Source organism: Pseudophryne corroboree, chromosome 4, assembly GCF_028390025.1.
Source record: "Pseudophryne corroboree isolate aPseCor3 chromosome 4, aPseCor3.hap2, whole genome shotgun sequence".
NCBI classification, from domain to species: domain Eukaryota; kingdom Metazoa; phylum Chordata; class Amphibia; order Anura; family Myobatrachidae; genus Pseudophryne; species Pseudophryne corroboree.
Window position 1 is genome coordinate 524,150,826 of NC_086447.1, and position 13,658 is coordinate 524,164,483.

Genomic DNA, 13,658 nt, shown 5'->3' on the forward strand with positions numbered 1-13,658 from the left:
AGCCAATTTAATGATAGACTGTACAGTACCATTTGAACAGCTATTTGGTAGCAGTACTGGGACAAAATTGCACAATTTGCCTTAAATTACTGTACTTATTACAGTAACCAAATACATGTAATCTACATACTGTATCAGTATGAGCAATGGTTGAAGAAAAAATGTATAAAAATAATAGCCATACTGCTGTTTTCTAACAAAAAAAAGTTTAATAACAGTAAATGATTATAAGGCATTAACGCTTGCAGAATTTACACAGTACATAATTATTTGCTTAGCACAGGCTTTTTTCATTACAATTACACAATCAAGTCAAAAACCAATATGATTAAAGACAGTTACAGAGCAGCATATGAAAGCATCTTTAAATTAATAGCACAGTACACACTGACACTGAAGTTCTACTATTCTTAGTGTTATATAACCTATTAATGCAATGGGTATATCCTGTAAATATTCACATGCAATCAGTATGTAGCATTACACAGTATTTTTTAAGGGTCAATCCATAGTTTATTATACATTTTAAGGTTTTATGCCTTTACAAGGGAAACAAATCAATTTACCATGTAGTGGGTGAGAAGTGTCTTCTAGTGGTCAGGTCTTTAAATTTACTATGATGTTAAAACGGGTGTAGTATGGTATGCCGGCGGTTGGGCTCCTGGTGACCAGCATACCGGTGCCGGAATCCAGACAGCCGGCATACTGACAGCCGGGTGAGCGCAAATGAGTCCCTTGCGGGCACGCTGTGCTCGCCACGCTGCGGGCACGGTGGTGCGCTACACGTGCCGCGCTATCTATTCTCCCTCCAGGGAGGTCGTGGACCCCCAAGAGGGAGAAAAGTTGTCGGTATGCCGGCAGTCGGGATTCCGGCACCGGTATGGTGGTCGCCGGGAGCCCGGCCGCCGGCAACCTGAAGACCACCCGTTAAAACAACATTGCATGAAGGGATTGCACCTTTATCCAATTACTTAATGTATAGTACAGCACCTAAGCTGAGCACAGATTAAAAGTACTGCAGATATCATGCTGAATGTTTTGCCTTCATACAAAACTCATTAACTTAATTATCATATAGTGTATGAATCTTTAGAAAAAAACTATTTACTTGAGCTTGTTTGAAATAACTGGTACTAAAGCTGTAGAAAGCTAATGATGTAAATATCATTACAACAACATTCATTTTTAAACATAAATGAATGTGTACATGTAATATTGTTTTGTGCAGTACAGAAATAGTAAAAATACCAATTATAGCAAAATAAAATATATTTCTAATGAGAGAATTACCTTCTCTCAATAATAGATCTTTGGATGACCAATGAAAAACAAATAGTGTTAGTGTAACTTTACTGTCATGTTTTTCCCTTGTATATTCTACCATAAACATACTGTAAGTGACCTAGCAAGTGTGTTATTAACTATACCCCTAACAGTCCCCTTTATCTTAAAGTTAGTGATGTGTTTACAGTGGAAATGTATCTGCTGGTAAATGAAAGTGCAGGAAAAAGAGGATACTAATGGTTGGGTACCATGGTGGGAAACAGAGACATGATGAGAGTCAGAAACTAAAAAGTCAGAGCTGGAGGAGGTAATCAGACAAGCCAAATGTGTTATGTGGAAAACCAAGCAGGAATACATGGCAGCATTATAGGCACTGGAGTGCAACAATCCTGCAAGGATCTCAGTCTTGTAGTCGTGTTATAAAGGGAAGGGGATTAGCTTTGGTTAAATTACTTTGATGCCTATTTAGGTGTTGGCATGCTGCTGATCACCAGTTTGTTCATGTTCCAGTTATGGATGTATGTACATTAGATGATCACAGCACTATGACATTCCTCATCTAGTTACTGTACATGTGTATTTCCAGGATGCAACATTGTCCTATGTCCAAATTATAATATCAAATAATCCAGTCATATCGCCTATACTTCACGCTTGTACACATTTAGCAAAGCATAGGGAACCCACAGACCATGCCAAAACTGGTTATTTTAAGAAGAGCAGTACTAACTTATTTTAAAATAACTATGGATATGGATAGGACAGAGCTGCTATATCATGGATAAGGTGAGTGTTCCTAGACTAAAGATCCCTGGCAGCCCAAGATCCTCCTTGTTGGTGGACTGAATATTTGTAACTACAGTACAGTTTGCTTTGTGGTGGTGAAAAAATCCTTTAGCCGGACTGAAAAATGCTGGTGCCATGCACTTCCTCTCTATTTCACCATTTTCTCTAAAATATTTTTAATAGACTTGGAAAAGTTATTTACACTAGATAAATCAAAATAATTTTGCTTATAGTGTAGTTTGCTAACTTTGGCTATATATCATCAAATAAATGATCAATAAATAAGTTTGGAGACTGGTGTACAAACATGATAGAATGTGATTGGTCAGCACACTGTCCAGTAAACAGAAGCCATTGAGTTGTCTTCATTAATGTTGTCATGGAAATGACAGATTAGCAGTTTTTCTTTGTCTCAGGTATTAATTATCTCATTTAACATTTAGAGTTTTGCAGGAGATTACAGCAACAAATATGCATCCTAAACTTGCTGTAATAGCAAGCCAAGGCCAACAATTTGTGTATCAAATATAAGCAAATGTTTAGATCTGAGAAAAGCTCATAAAGGACTATAGTATATACATTTGTAAAGAGTATTATTCAATATATATTCAATTGGAATCGTTTTCTATTTAAGGGGTCAAATTATTAAAACCCCACTAAAACAAAGATTGTTATATATAAAAAAGTCCTAGCTGCTGCAAGATTCTAAGTTAACTGGCAACACTGACTGGAGGTATTAAGTACCTTCCGACTTGTCAGGTCAGTCAATAGTCTATCAGTGCATGCATGAGCTGTCTTCATGGCTAATTTGGGCATCCAGCTCCAGATTCAATAGAAAAAAACCAGGGATATGCAACTAGCCATAAGGGTTTACCCCATGATGATGGTAATCCTTAATTTTGGGCTTGGGAAAAAGATTATTTAATTGAATACCCTTACTGCAGGGTAATTAGCTAGCAATTAGCCATGGGGTAAACCCTGATGCTAATTAAATATGCCATAAAGTTTACTGAAAAAGAAATACATGTACAGAATCAAAGAAAGAAAAAAAAAAAAGGAAACACGTTACATTGTAATAATACATCTTTTTTTTTACTGTAGGTAACCCTGCTTCAGCCACTGTCCATGATAAGGAGACAAAGCATGGGGAAGTAATATACTGTAGGATGCCCTGATGAAGGCTAGTGATAGTTATCACCAGCATGGGGCTTTGATAAATAATAAATTCTAAATCCTTGCATGCAGTAAGCGCCATTTTTGTTGGAGATATGGCTTATTATATTGGACACATAGATTGCTTATTTAGAAAAATTAAACTAAGCTAACTATAAAAGTTTTTGATATCCTCTTTAAGTAAGCCCTTGATTATTTAATTGTTCTTAATTCTGGTGGTTACAGTTTAATTCACCCGAGGCAGCTTTACACTTTACAATATTTAAATTGAGCAGCCATATAAACACATTTTTGTTCCCTTTTATGCTTGACTTTGGCTTGTGTCATTTAATAGAAATTCCTAATGAAAAGAATTTTAGCCTCTAGTTCATCATTCATTTTTATTATCTAAGTAATTCCATGTGGCCCCCGTAAAATCAGGTGGCAGTAAAAAATGTACTTTGAGAATCTGTTATTTGTAGACACCATTGTGAAAGGTTTATCTAAATAACAATATTGTGAGTAGCTCCTTTCAACTCAGGATTTGCCTCAGAGGTAGTTCTTCCACAGATGTAGAGTTAGTCCTCATAGTATGAAACACACTCTCATTACAATGAGTACAGGCCACCTCTGTTATTAAAATGTCTATGCTCTGACTACATAAACTACACTACTGTCCATTTCTACTATTTTTTTTTTAAATATTTTAAAATAAAAATCTTAGAAAAATCACAGAAAAAAAATCTTAGTGTCAAAACCATGAGTACTCCACTCATTTTTTTTATTATGCATTAGCATGACACTGTATTTTCTTATTTTATATACATTTCCATATATAAGACATGTGATACAATTAGAGCTGTGCAGTTCGGATTTATCTGGATCTCAAAACGGCAACTTATTGGCTCTAGGATGTCATGTGTTCTGGATAGCCAATAAAAAAAATCCGGATTAATCCAAAAATGAGTTAATTTTGGCGTTAGGAACAGAGTAAATCTGAACCCGCACATCTCTAGCTATAATAATCTTGTAATTTAACAGCTAAAATAAATCAGTCTGTTATGTACATACTCTTCTTGATATCCTCTGTAGGTCTCATATTCTAGTATTCAGTATTATGTCAACTATATACAGTATTTCCTATGACAAGACAAGCCTTTATAGAGTACCATTAATCTAATCTCTAATTTGCCATTATGATTTATGTTTTTCTCACCATTTGTTATTACTGCTACAATTAGCAGCAATTTCCATTTTTATCTACAGTATAAAATGCTGATGCCAATGTGAAAGGAAACTCAAATTATTTAAATATTTCTGTGACCATATAAAAAAAAAACATTAAAGTCAAAGCAAAATATTTTGCAGAGAGAACATGATTTTAACGTAATCTTCATTTCTCAATTCTTCACAACAACATACTTGATGTGTTATTTGACATGGCTAGAAGGCAAAATTTACAGAACACATGTATTAAGGTACATTTGGAAAATAACCACATAATAAATATACTAAAAAAAAGTGGAAATTAAAAAGGAAAAAAAATATTTTAATTATAGTACTGTCTGAAACTACAAAAAGTTTGGTTGATAGGTGCATTTAAGCATCATCAAAATAGCACCAAAACATCATGTTCATTTTCTTAATTTATTCAACATTTCCATTAATAAGGTCACATAAATAATATTATGTTTATTATATTTATGAAGTAAATACAATACAAAATAGATTGGAGAGACTCCAAAGATTCTGAGCTACCATTCGGACTATAAAACAGCAATGCTTAAACCAATATACTATCTTAGGGGTCTATATACTAAGCTGTGGAGAGAGATAAAGTGGACTGAGATAAAGGGGTCTAATTACTAAGCCTTGGACAGAGATAAAGTGGATGGAGATAAAGTACCAACCAGTCAGCTCCTCATTAGGCCAGAATGCATGATCAGGTTTTTTTGGCTTTTCTGGCATTTGCCAGAAGTGCCAGATGGCCAGTCCTGCCCTGACTACAGGCAAGATTTAATGTAGTTGATTTTGTAGAAAACAATGTACATAGAAATCTCTGTAGCTACATATTTTATTTTACCAAAGAAAAAGGTTCTATTTTTTTAGGTACTGAATATATTTTATATGTAAAATAGTATGCATAAGTTACAAGGTTACATACATGACTTTTGTTCAATAGCAGATTTTTCAGCCTTGAAGACATCTTGCACTGGAAAAAAGTATAATGAGGATTTTGATTATCTGTAATGATCTGTAACACATAAGAAGCTTGCTTTTAATAATCATTTAACATTATGTAAAGAATTTCAAGTAAGCTAGATGCCTTAAGGCATAGTTTTTTTGTTTTGTTTTTTAAATCTAACATTGTACAGCACATAATCCTGCATTAAATTGTTTTCATTTCCCCATATTTTCATTTTCCTATTGTTTTAATTCTGCATGATCCTATATCCCAAATTTTATTTGTATACTTGAAGGAATGTAAATTATGAATACTAATATAGTTTGCATTTCAATGCAAAACTGATGTTTACTAAAATTCCTTTTTTTACTTTGGGCCTGATTCAGAGATGTACGTTATTTGATGTAAGTGTACAAATTCAATATGCATGTGCAGATCTCATTCTGCGACATCACTCGCAGTACCCTATGCTGACAAAATGGGGCATTTTTTAGGGCAGTGGTTGCAAAAAGAAGTGTTTTACAAATAAGTGACCCATTTTGTAGACATGCTGAGGGCATGGCCTGTGTCTTGCCTCTGCAGTATGAAATAACTGGACATCCTGCATAACTAGAGATAAGGGGGTTCGGTTCCGAGTCCGGCTTGGTACTTCCAACTTCCCGAAATTTGCGATCCGATCCAGTATCCGAGTCTGGCTTGGTACTTCCCACTTTCCTCAGAACCCAAAACGAGACAAAACATCATTATCCCGCTGTCAGATTGTCATGGGTTTTGGATTTTATAAAAGTCCCCAGTGATCGGCGCTATCAGTCTAGGGGTGCTCTGTCTGCAGTATAAGTCCAGGGGTTGCCCTGTCTGCTGTATCAGTCCAGGGGTACTCTGCCTGCTGTATAAGTTCTGGGGTTCCCTGTCTGCTGTATAAGTCCAGGGGTACCCTGTATGATGTATAAGTCCAGGGGTGCCCTGTCTGCCGTATATATGTCCATGGGAGCACTGTCTGCTGTATCAGTCCAGGGTTACCCTGTCTGCTGTATAAGTTCAGGGGTGCCCTGTCTGCCGGATAAGTCCTGGGATGCCCTGTCTGCTGTATATGTCCATTGGGGCACAGTCTGCTATATCAGTCCGGGGGTACCCTACTGTATAAGTCCAGGGGTGCCCTGTCTGCCATATCAGTCTAGAGGTGCCCTGTCTGCTTTATCAATCCAGAGGTACCCTATCTGATGTATAATTTCCTGGTGTGCCCTGTCTGTTGTATAAGTCCATGGATGTACTGTCTGCTGTATCAGTCCAGGGATGCCCTGTCTGCTTTATAAGTCCAGGGGGCCATGTCTGCTGCATAAATCCAGGAGTGCCCTGTCTGCTGTATAAGTCCAGGGGTACCCTGTCTGCTGTATAAGTCCAGGGATATCCTTTCTGCTGTATAAGTCCTGGGATGCCCTGTCTGCGGTATAAGTCCATGGATGTCCTGTCTGCTGTATCAGTCCAGGGATTCCCTGTCTGCTGTATAAGTCTAGGGGGGCCTGTCTGCTGTATAAGTCTAGGGGTACACTGTCTGCTGTATAAGTCCTGGGGTGCCCTGATGCTCTATAAGTCCTGGGGTGCCCTGTCTTCTGTATAAGTCCTGGGGTGCCCTGTCTGCTATATAAGTCCAGGGGGCCCTGTCTGCTGTATAAGTCCAGGGGTGCCTTGTCTGCCATATGAGTCCAGGGGTGCCCTGTTTGCCATATCAGTCCAGGAGTGCTGCTAAGTCTGCAGTATAAGTACAGGGATGCCCTGTCTGCTGTATTAGTCCAGGGGCCCTGTCTGCTGTATAAGTCCAGGTGTACCCTGTCTGCTGTATAAGTCCAGGGGTACCCTGTCTGCTGTATATGTCCAGGGGTACCCTGTCTGCTGTATAAGTCCAGGGGTACCCTGTCTTCTGTATAAATCCAGAGGTGCCTTGTCTGCCATATGAGTCCAGGGGTGCCCTGTCTGCCATATCAGTCCAGGGGTGCTGCTAAGTCTGCTGTATCAGTCCAGGGGTGCTGCTAAGTCTGCTGTATCAGTCCAGGGGTGCCCAATCTGCCGTATCAGCCAGGGGTGCCCTGTCTGATGTATAAGTCCACGGTTGTCCTTTCTGCAGTATAATTCCAGGGGGCCCTGTCTGCTGTATAAGTTCAGGGTTACCCTGTCTGCTGTATAAGTCTAGGGGGACCTGTCTGCTGTATAAGTCCAGGGGTGCCTTGTCTGCCATATCAGTCTAGGGGTGCTGCTAAGTCTGCAGTATAAGTCCAGGGATGCCCTGTCTGTTGTATTAGTCCAGGGGCCCTGTCTGCTGTATAAGTCCAGGTGTACCCTGTCTGTTGTATAAGTCCAGGGGTACCCTGTCTGCTGTATGAGTCCAGGGGGTCCCTGTCTGCCATATCAGTCCAGGGGTGCTGCTAAGTCTGCTGTATCAGTCCAGGGGTGCCCGATCTGCCATATCAGCCCTGGGGTGTCCTGTCTGATGTATAAGTCCAGGGTTGTCCTGTCTGCTGTATAATTCCAGGGTGCCCTGTCTGCTGTATAAGTCCAGGGGGGCCTGTCTGCTGTATAAGTCCAGGGGTGCTTTGTCTGCCATATGAGTCCAGGGGTGCTCTGTCTGCCATATCAGTCTAGGCGTGCTGCTAAGTCTGCAGTATAAGTCCAGGGATGCCCTGTCTGCTGTATTAGTCCAGGGGCCCTGTCTGCTGTATAAGTCCAGGTGTACCCTGTCTGCTGTATAAGTCCAGGGGTACCCTGTCTTCTGTATAAGTCCAGAGGTGCCTTGTCTGCCGTATGAGTCCATGGGTGCCCTGTCTGCCATATCAGTCCAGGGGTGCTGCTAAGTCTGCTGTATCAGTCCAGGGGTGCCCGATCTGCCGTATCAGCCAGGGGTGCCCTGTGTGATGTATAAGTCCAGGGATGTCCTGTCTGCTGTATAATTGTAGGGGGCCCTGTCTGCTGTATAAGTCCAGGGTTACCCTGTCTGCTGTATAAGTCCAGGGGTACCCTGTCTTCCATATAAATCTAGGGGTGCCCTGTCTGCTGTATACGTCCAGGGGTAACCTGTCTGCCGTATAAGTCCAGGGGTGCCTTGTCTGCCATATGAGTCCAGGGGTGCTCTGTCTGCCATATCAGTCCAGGGGTGCTGCTAAGTCTGCTGTATCAGTCCAGGGATGCCCGATCTGCCGTATCAGCCAGGGGTGCCCTGTCTGATGTATAAGTCCAGGGGTGCTCTGCCTGCTGTATCTGAAAAAGGGGTGCTCTGTCTGCTGAATCTGTAAGGGGTGATCTGTCCATCCATCCAGGGGTTCCGCCCCAGTGTAACATTTAAATAATAAAAGCTAAAAACAAAAAGCCTAAAAATATAATTATACATATATATATATATATTTTTTTTTTTTTATTTGTTTGTGCTGTACCCCAGTGTACTATACAATTTTTATTTTATTTTCATAAGTACTGTGACGCTGCCAGTCAGATCGCAGTATATTATTTCCCACTCATAAACGTATTGTGCAACGCTGTCTGTGAAATCAACCGCAGTGTGTAATATACTGTATGTCTGACTTATTTGTGCGATGCTGTTGGTGAAGTCAACTGCAGTGTGTAATTACTATTATATATATTTCTGACTCATTTATGCAATGCTGCCGGTGAAGGTCAACCCCACTTTGTGTTGATGGAAATGAAGGCTACTACTAGTGCTGAAGCTGCTGCCACTAGTCAAGACATTGACAATGCAAGTCCGTCAACGTCATCTGCTAAGGCAAATAGCCAGGGGCATAGAGGGCTTAAGTCAGGGTATGTAAAATCATTTAATTTAGAATGGTAAAGAAAAAAAATTAAAAAGTTAGCTGCAGAGTCAGTAAGACAAACTGGGCATTCAGAATCAGAACCATCAGACATTCTTGAGGAACATTTAGGGGTGTCCATGTCAGCTGACATTCCTCACACTGTCCTCATTGAGAAGCCTCTTTCACTGGCTTCCACCATTTCTGAACCATCTGCACATGTGGGCAGCAGTACAAGTAAAGATGGTGATGAATCTGAGGAGGGTGATGAATCTGATGAGGAGGACATAATACAAATTGAGGATTCATGTGTGGAAGTGGACAGGATGAGGGGGAAATGTGTGTACTATCTGACAGTGAGGATGTTGATAATGATGTTGTTTGTGTAAGTCAGCCACCGGTGGCTGCAGTTGTTGATCGTGATAAAAATAAAGCCATTGTGATGCCTGGGCATAGGACCAAAATAACCATCTCTTGGGTGTGGGATTATTTTTACCCCAGTCCTGACAATGTTTATGAAAGCATCGGGTCCATTTGTAAGGAAAAATTAAGTAGAGGTAGGAACGTTAGCCATCTAGGCACCTCCTCCATGTTAAGTCATTTGCGGTGAAGACATGAGATTTATTGTACAAGATTATAACGTAATTAACATCTCATCATCAACATCCTCAAAGTAACTACTTAACGGAGGAAGTCTTTCTAAAAAATTGTTTTGTGGGGGCCCAAACATACCAATAATTTCAGCCACAAGTGACAGTCTCTGTCGCTGAAATGATTTGTTTGCTAAACTGTGCATGTCCTGTTTATTACATACATTAGGGTGGGTGGGAGGGCCCAAAGACAATTCCATCTTAGCTCTTTGGGGCATTTTTTTGGGCATAGTTTTTAAAACTGCCATCCTGTCTGCCACTAAAGTGCCACACCTAGATGTGCCAGGAGTTTGTGCCACCCACTTCTGTTGCTTAGCTTAGTCATCCAGCTATCTCGTTGTAACCTTTTGGCCTAAACTGGATAAAAAGCCAAGTGTGAGCTGTGAGGTGTTCAAAATAGTGTGAGCTGTGAGGTGTTCAAAATAGACTGGAAATTAGTAGAAATTAATGTTATTGAGGTAATAATACTGTAGGAACAAAAACACCCCCAAATTTTGTGATTTTAGCTGTTTTTATGATTTTTTTTAAACAGATCCAAAACCAAAACCCACAAGGGCGGTTTTGGCAAAACCAATACAGATTCAAAACCAAAACACAAAACCTAAAAAACGGGTCGGCGCACACCTCTATGCATAACCTGATAGTTACTCAGATGTCTGATGGCCACACAGGCGATCAGATTCTGCATTCTGGGATACAGCAGCAGATCACAGAAGTCAACAGTCGTCATCTTTTAACTCAAGAACCCTAATATGAATAAAGGGGAAAAGACAGGGAGGGAAATCGAAAAGTAGTTGCCTAGTAGGGTGCACTGGTATAATTACAAAATAGGCTGTATTAATTTTGAATCGATAGAACTGAGTGATCTGATTGGACATTATATCTGGATCCACAAGGGCACTACAAATTCTATTTCTACACCACATCAGGAGTTATATGTGGTAGTGCCGCTTTTTAAATCTATTCACATTTATCTCTATTTCTTCTCACTCACTTATATGTTTGTATATGTCTAAATTTTTAACCTCTATGTTTTGCTGTGTAAATCCCCAGAGAAAAGGGATATTTTAGAAGGCGTAAGCAATAAAAGCTAAGTTTTATACAAATACCAGAGTACAAATTATACCAGTGCGCCCTACTAGGCAACTACTTTTCGATTTCCCTCCCTGTCTTTTCCCCTTTATTCATATTCAGTTTGAGTTGCAATCGGGCTGCACCCCCATACAGTGAAATCTATTATTAGATTCATACTTTATTTACTGGGGTTCAAGTATCAGATAAGATCCAACATCTTCTCTTCCTGTACATAACTCAAGAAGCCTACCAGTTTGCACTTCACAATTGTTTAACTCCTATGAACTGCACAAGGTTTTTTACATATATCTTACTAAGCTCCTTAAACCTGTAATCACTGGGCTACATTGGTACCAAGAAGGGAGCTGGGGGGGGGTACAAATTACCCAGGCCCAGGACTGATGGAGGGGCCCAGTGAGGGCCTCCGGGCCCCCTCTGCCTTACCTGGAAGCAGCAGCTGCAGCTCTTCTAAGCCTAGCACACACTGCTATGTGCCAGGCTGCAGTCTGGTCATGGAGTCACTAATAATACAATTTTTTTCAGTATTTTTTTTTTAAAGGGTACACGACCATGCCTCCAGTGATTAGGCCACACCCCCAGAAAAGTACCTGGCCCAACCAGGCTCTCTACTGCCCTTCTGGGCTACACATAAGTTCCAAAAATATCCAAGACTGACATGTGTATTTATTGATTTACCAGTGGTATACTGTAAAATGAAAATATGGAACTTACTGTAAAAAGAAAAAAGCATTCAAAATTCTAGGCACTCACTTGTGTTATATTATCAATATTGTATAATTCTGAATTACAGTATACACAGTGCATATACATAAATATATATAAATATAATGATACACAGTATATATATATATATATATATATATATATATACTGTATATATGTACACACACATATATATACAGTATACACACATATGTATGTATATATATATATATATATATATATATAGAGAGAGAGAGAGAGAGAGAGAGAGAGAGTGGGTGAGAGAGAGCGTTTCAAAGTACATAATCTTCAAAATTTTATATGCTGTTATGTACTACAAAAACTTAAGAGTGGAAAGTATAGTTTTAATAGTGAAGATGATTATAATAAAACAAAAAAGCTCCTTAATTTGTAAATGATTTCTAAGAAAAATACATCAGTTTTCACTGCTTGTCTATCCCTTCTGTTTAACTGTTTTACAATCTGTGAATAAAAAAAAAATCACCTTCTGTGACTGCAGTTAATCATGATAATTATAATGTTTCACATTGGATTCAGAAATATTATACTGTATATTGAGCAATTTATTGTAAGAGAAAAATCTCTTCATACTTGGGGGGATATTCATATAGCCGCGGTGATTTACTGTGGCTAATTAACACCCCTGGGGCTAATCAATTAGCCCCGCAGCTGGCACTAATCAGGGATTTTTATTTGCTTCAGGTAGGTGAAACCAAATCACTGATAACAAGACATTTTTTCCTCAATGCGGCTGCAAAAATACATAGGTCCATGACTTATCACAGATTCTATGTATTTTCACCTGAAAATGTAAAATTTTAGTTGAAAAAAAGAACTTGGTGCAAAAAAAAAAGTGTCTTACTGAATATCCCCCTTGATGTGTTTTTAGAATGGATAGGGATATTATAGGGGGTCACATTTTCATTACTTCAACAAAATGACAAGAGTATTTTTTTAATATGTAGCATATCAAACCAGAGCATTATTGGGTACTCTGTAATCTTTCAATCCTTTGACATCAAAATACATTCTATGTCCTCTCACAGTGAAGATCATCCATAAATGCATTAATTAAACATTCTACAATAAAACCTATACCTTACACTGGAACTTATACAGTACATGCAGTATTCTCAAATAAATGTTCTGCTTCCCACTAGCCCCAAGGTGTGAAATCACACTTTGGAATAATGTTCCTTTCCTTTCTGTCAGTGTTCACTAAATCTCTTGTTTATTTAATAATTGCTACCTACACATTAATTAAATACATTCAAGTACAACTGTTAACTCACACTAATGTAATCGGAAAGTAATGTATCTCTTATTGCAGTGTTATGACACATCAATGTTAAATGCAGAATGCTAAATTCTGCTCTAGGTTGAAGCTAGGAGAGAAATGTATGTTGACACATATGCTGTATGTGTCGGAGGTAGATGAACCACTTCTGATCATCAGAAATTACCATTATACTTTACAATTGTCATCATGCTCAGCTTTAGAACAGAACATAAACCTAAACATCAGAATCATCACCCTACATGTACTGTATAATAAACAGATTTATTTTTAGTGTTGGAACTACCAACCAGATTACCAGGACTTTTGTTTTTTTTCCCATTAATGTAGACTACAGCATGATGCACTCCCAATTTTTGGTCAAGAGCTGGTGTTCTAAACATTGTTGTCCTCAACTGACCCTAATATATGGGTTGGGATTGAATTGTCAGCGTTTGTGGTGCCGGCGGTCAGAATACCATCTGGGGCATCCCGAGATCAGAATCCCGACATTAGAAGTAAGTATACTTACCTTCCCACACAGCCCCCTAACACACCCTCCCCGCAGCCTATACCTAACCATCCCCTACCCACAGTCTAACCATCCCTGGTTGTGCCTTACACCTAACACCATCCCCACAGCCTAAACCTAACCCTCCCTGGGGTGTGCCTAACCCTAACTCCCCTCCACACAGCCTCAACCTAACTTCCCC

General features: G+C 39.3%; 1 protein-coding gene across 1 annotated transcript in view; it reads right to left on the reverse strand.

The window, feature by feature from the left end:
- The window catches only part of LOC134909895 (uncharacterized), a 166,448-nt gene that overhangs the window by 78,993 nt on the left and 73,797 nt on the right, over positions 1-13,658 (reverse strand). Inside the window, exon 11 of the mRNA XM_063917262.1 lies at positions 5,387-5,434. Coding sequence (XP_063773332.1) covers positions 5,387-5,434 — 48 coding nt within the window. The remainder of the gene's footprint in view (positions 1-5,386; positions 5,435-13,658) is intronic.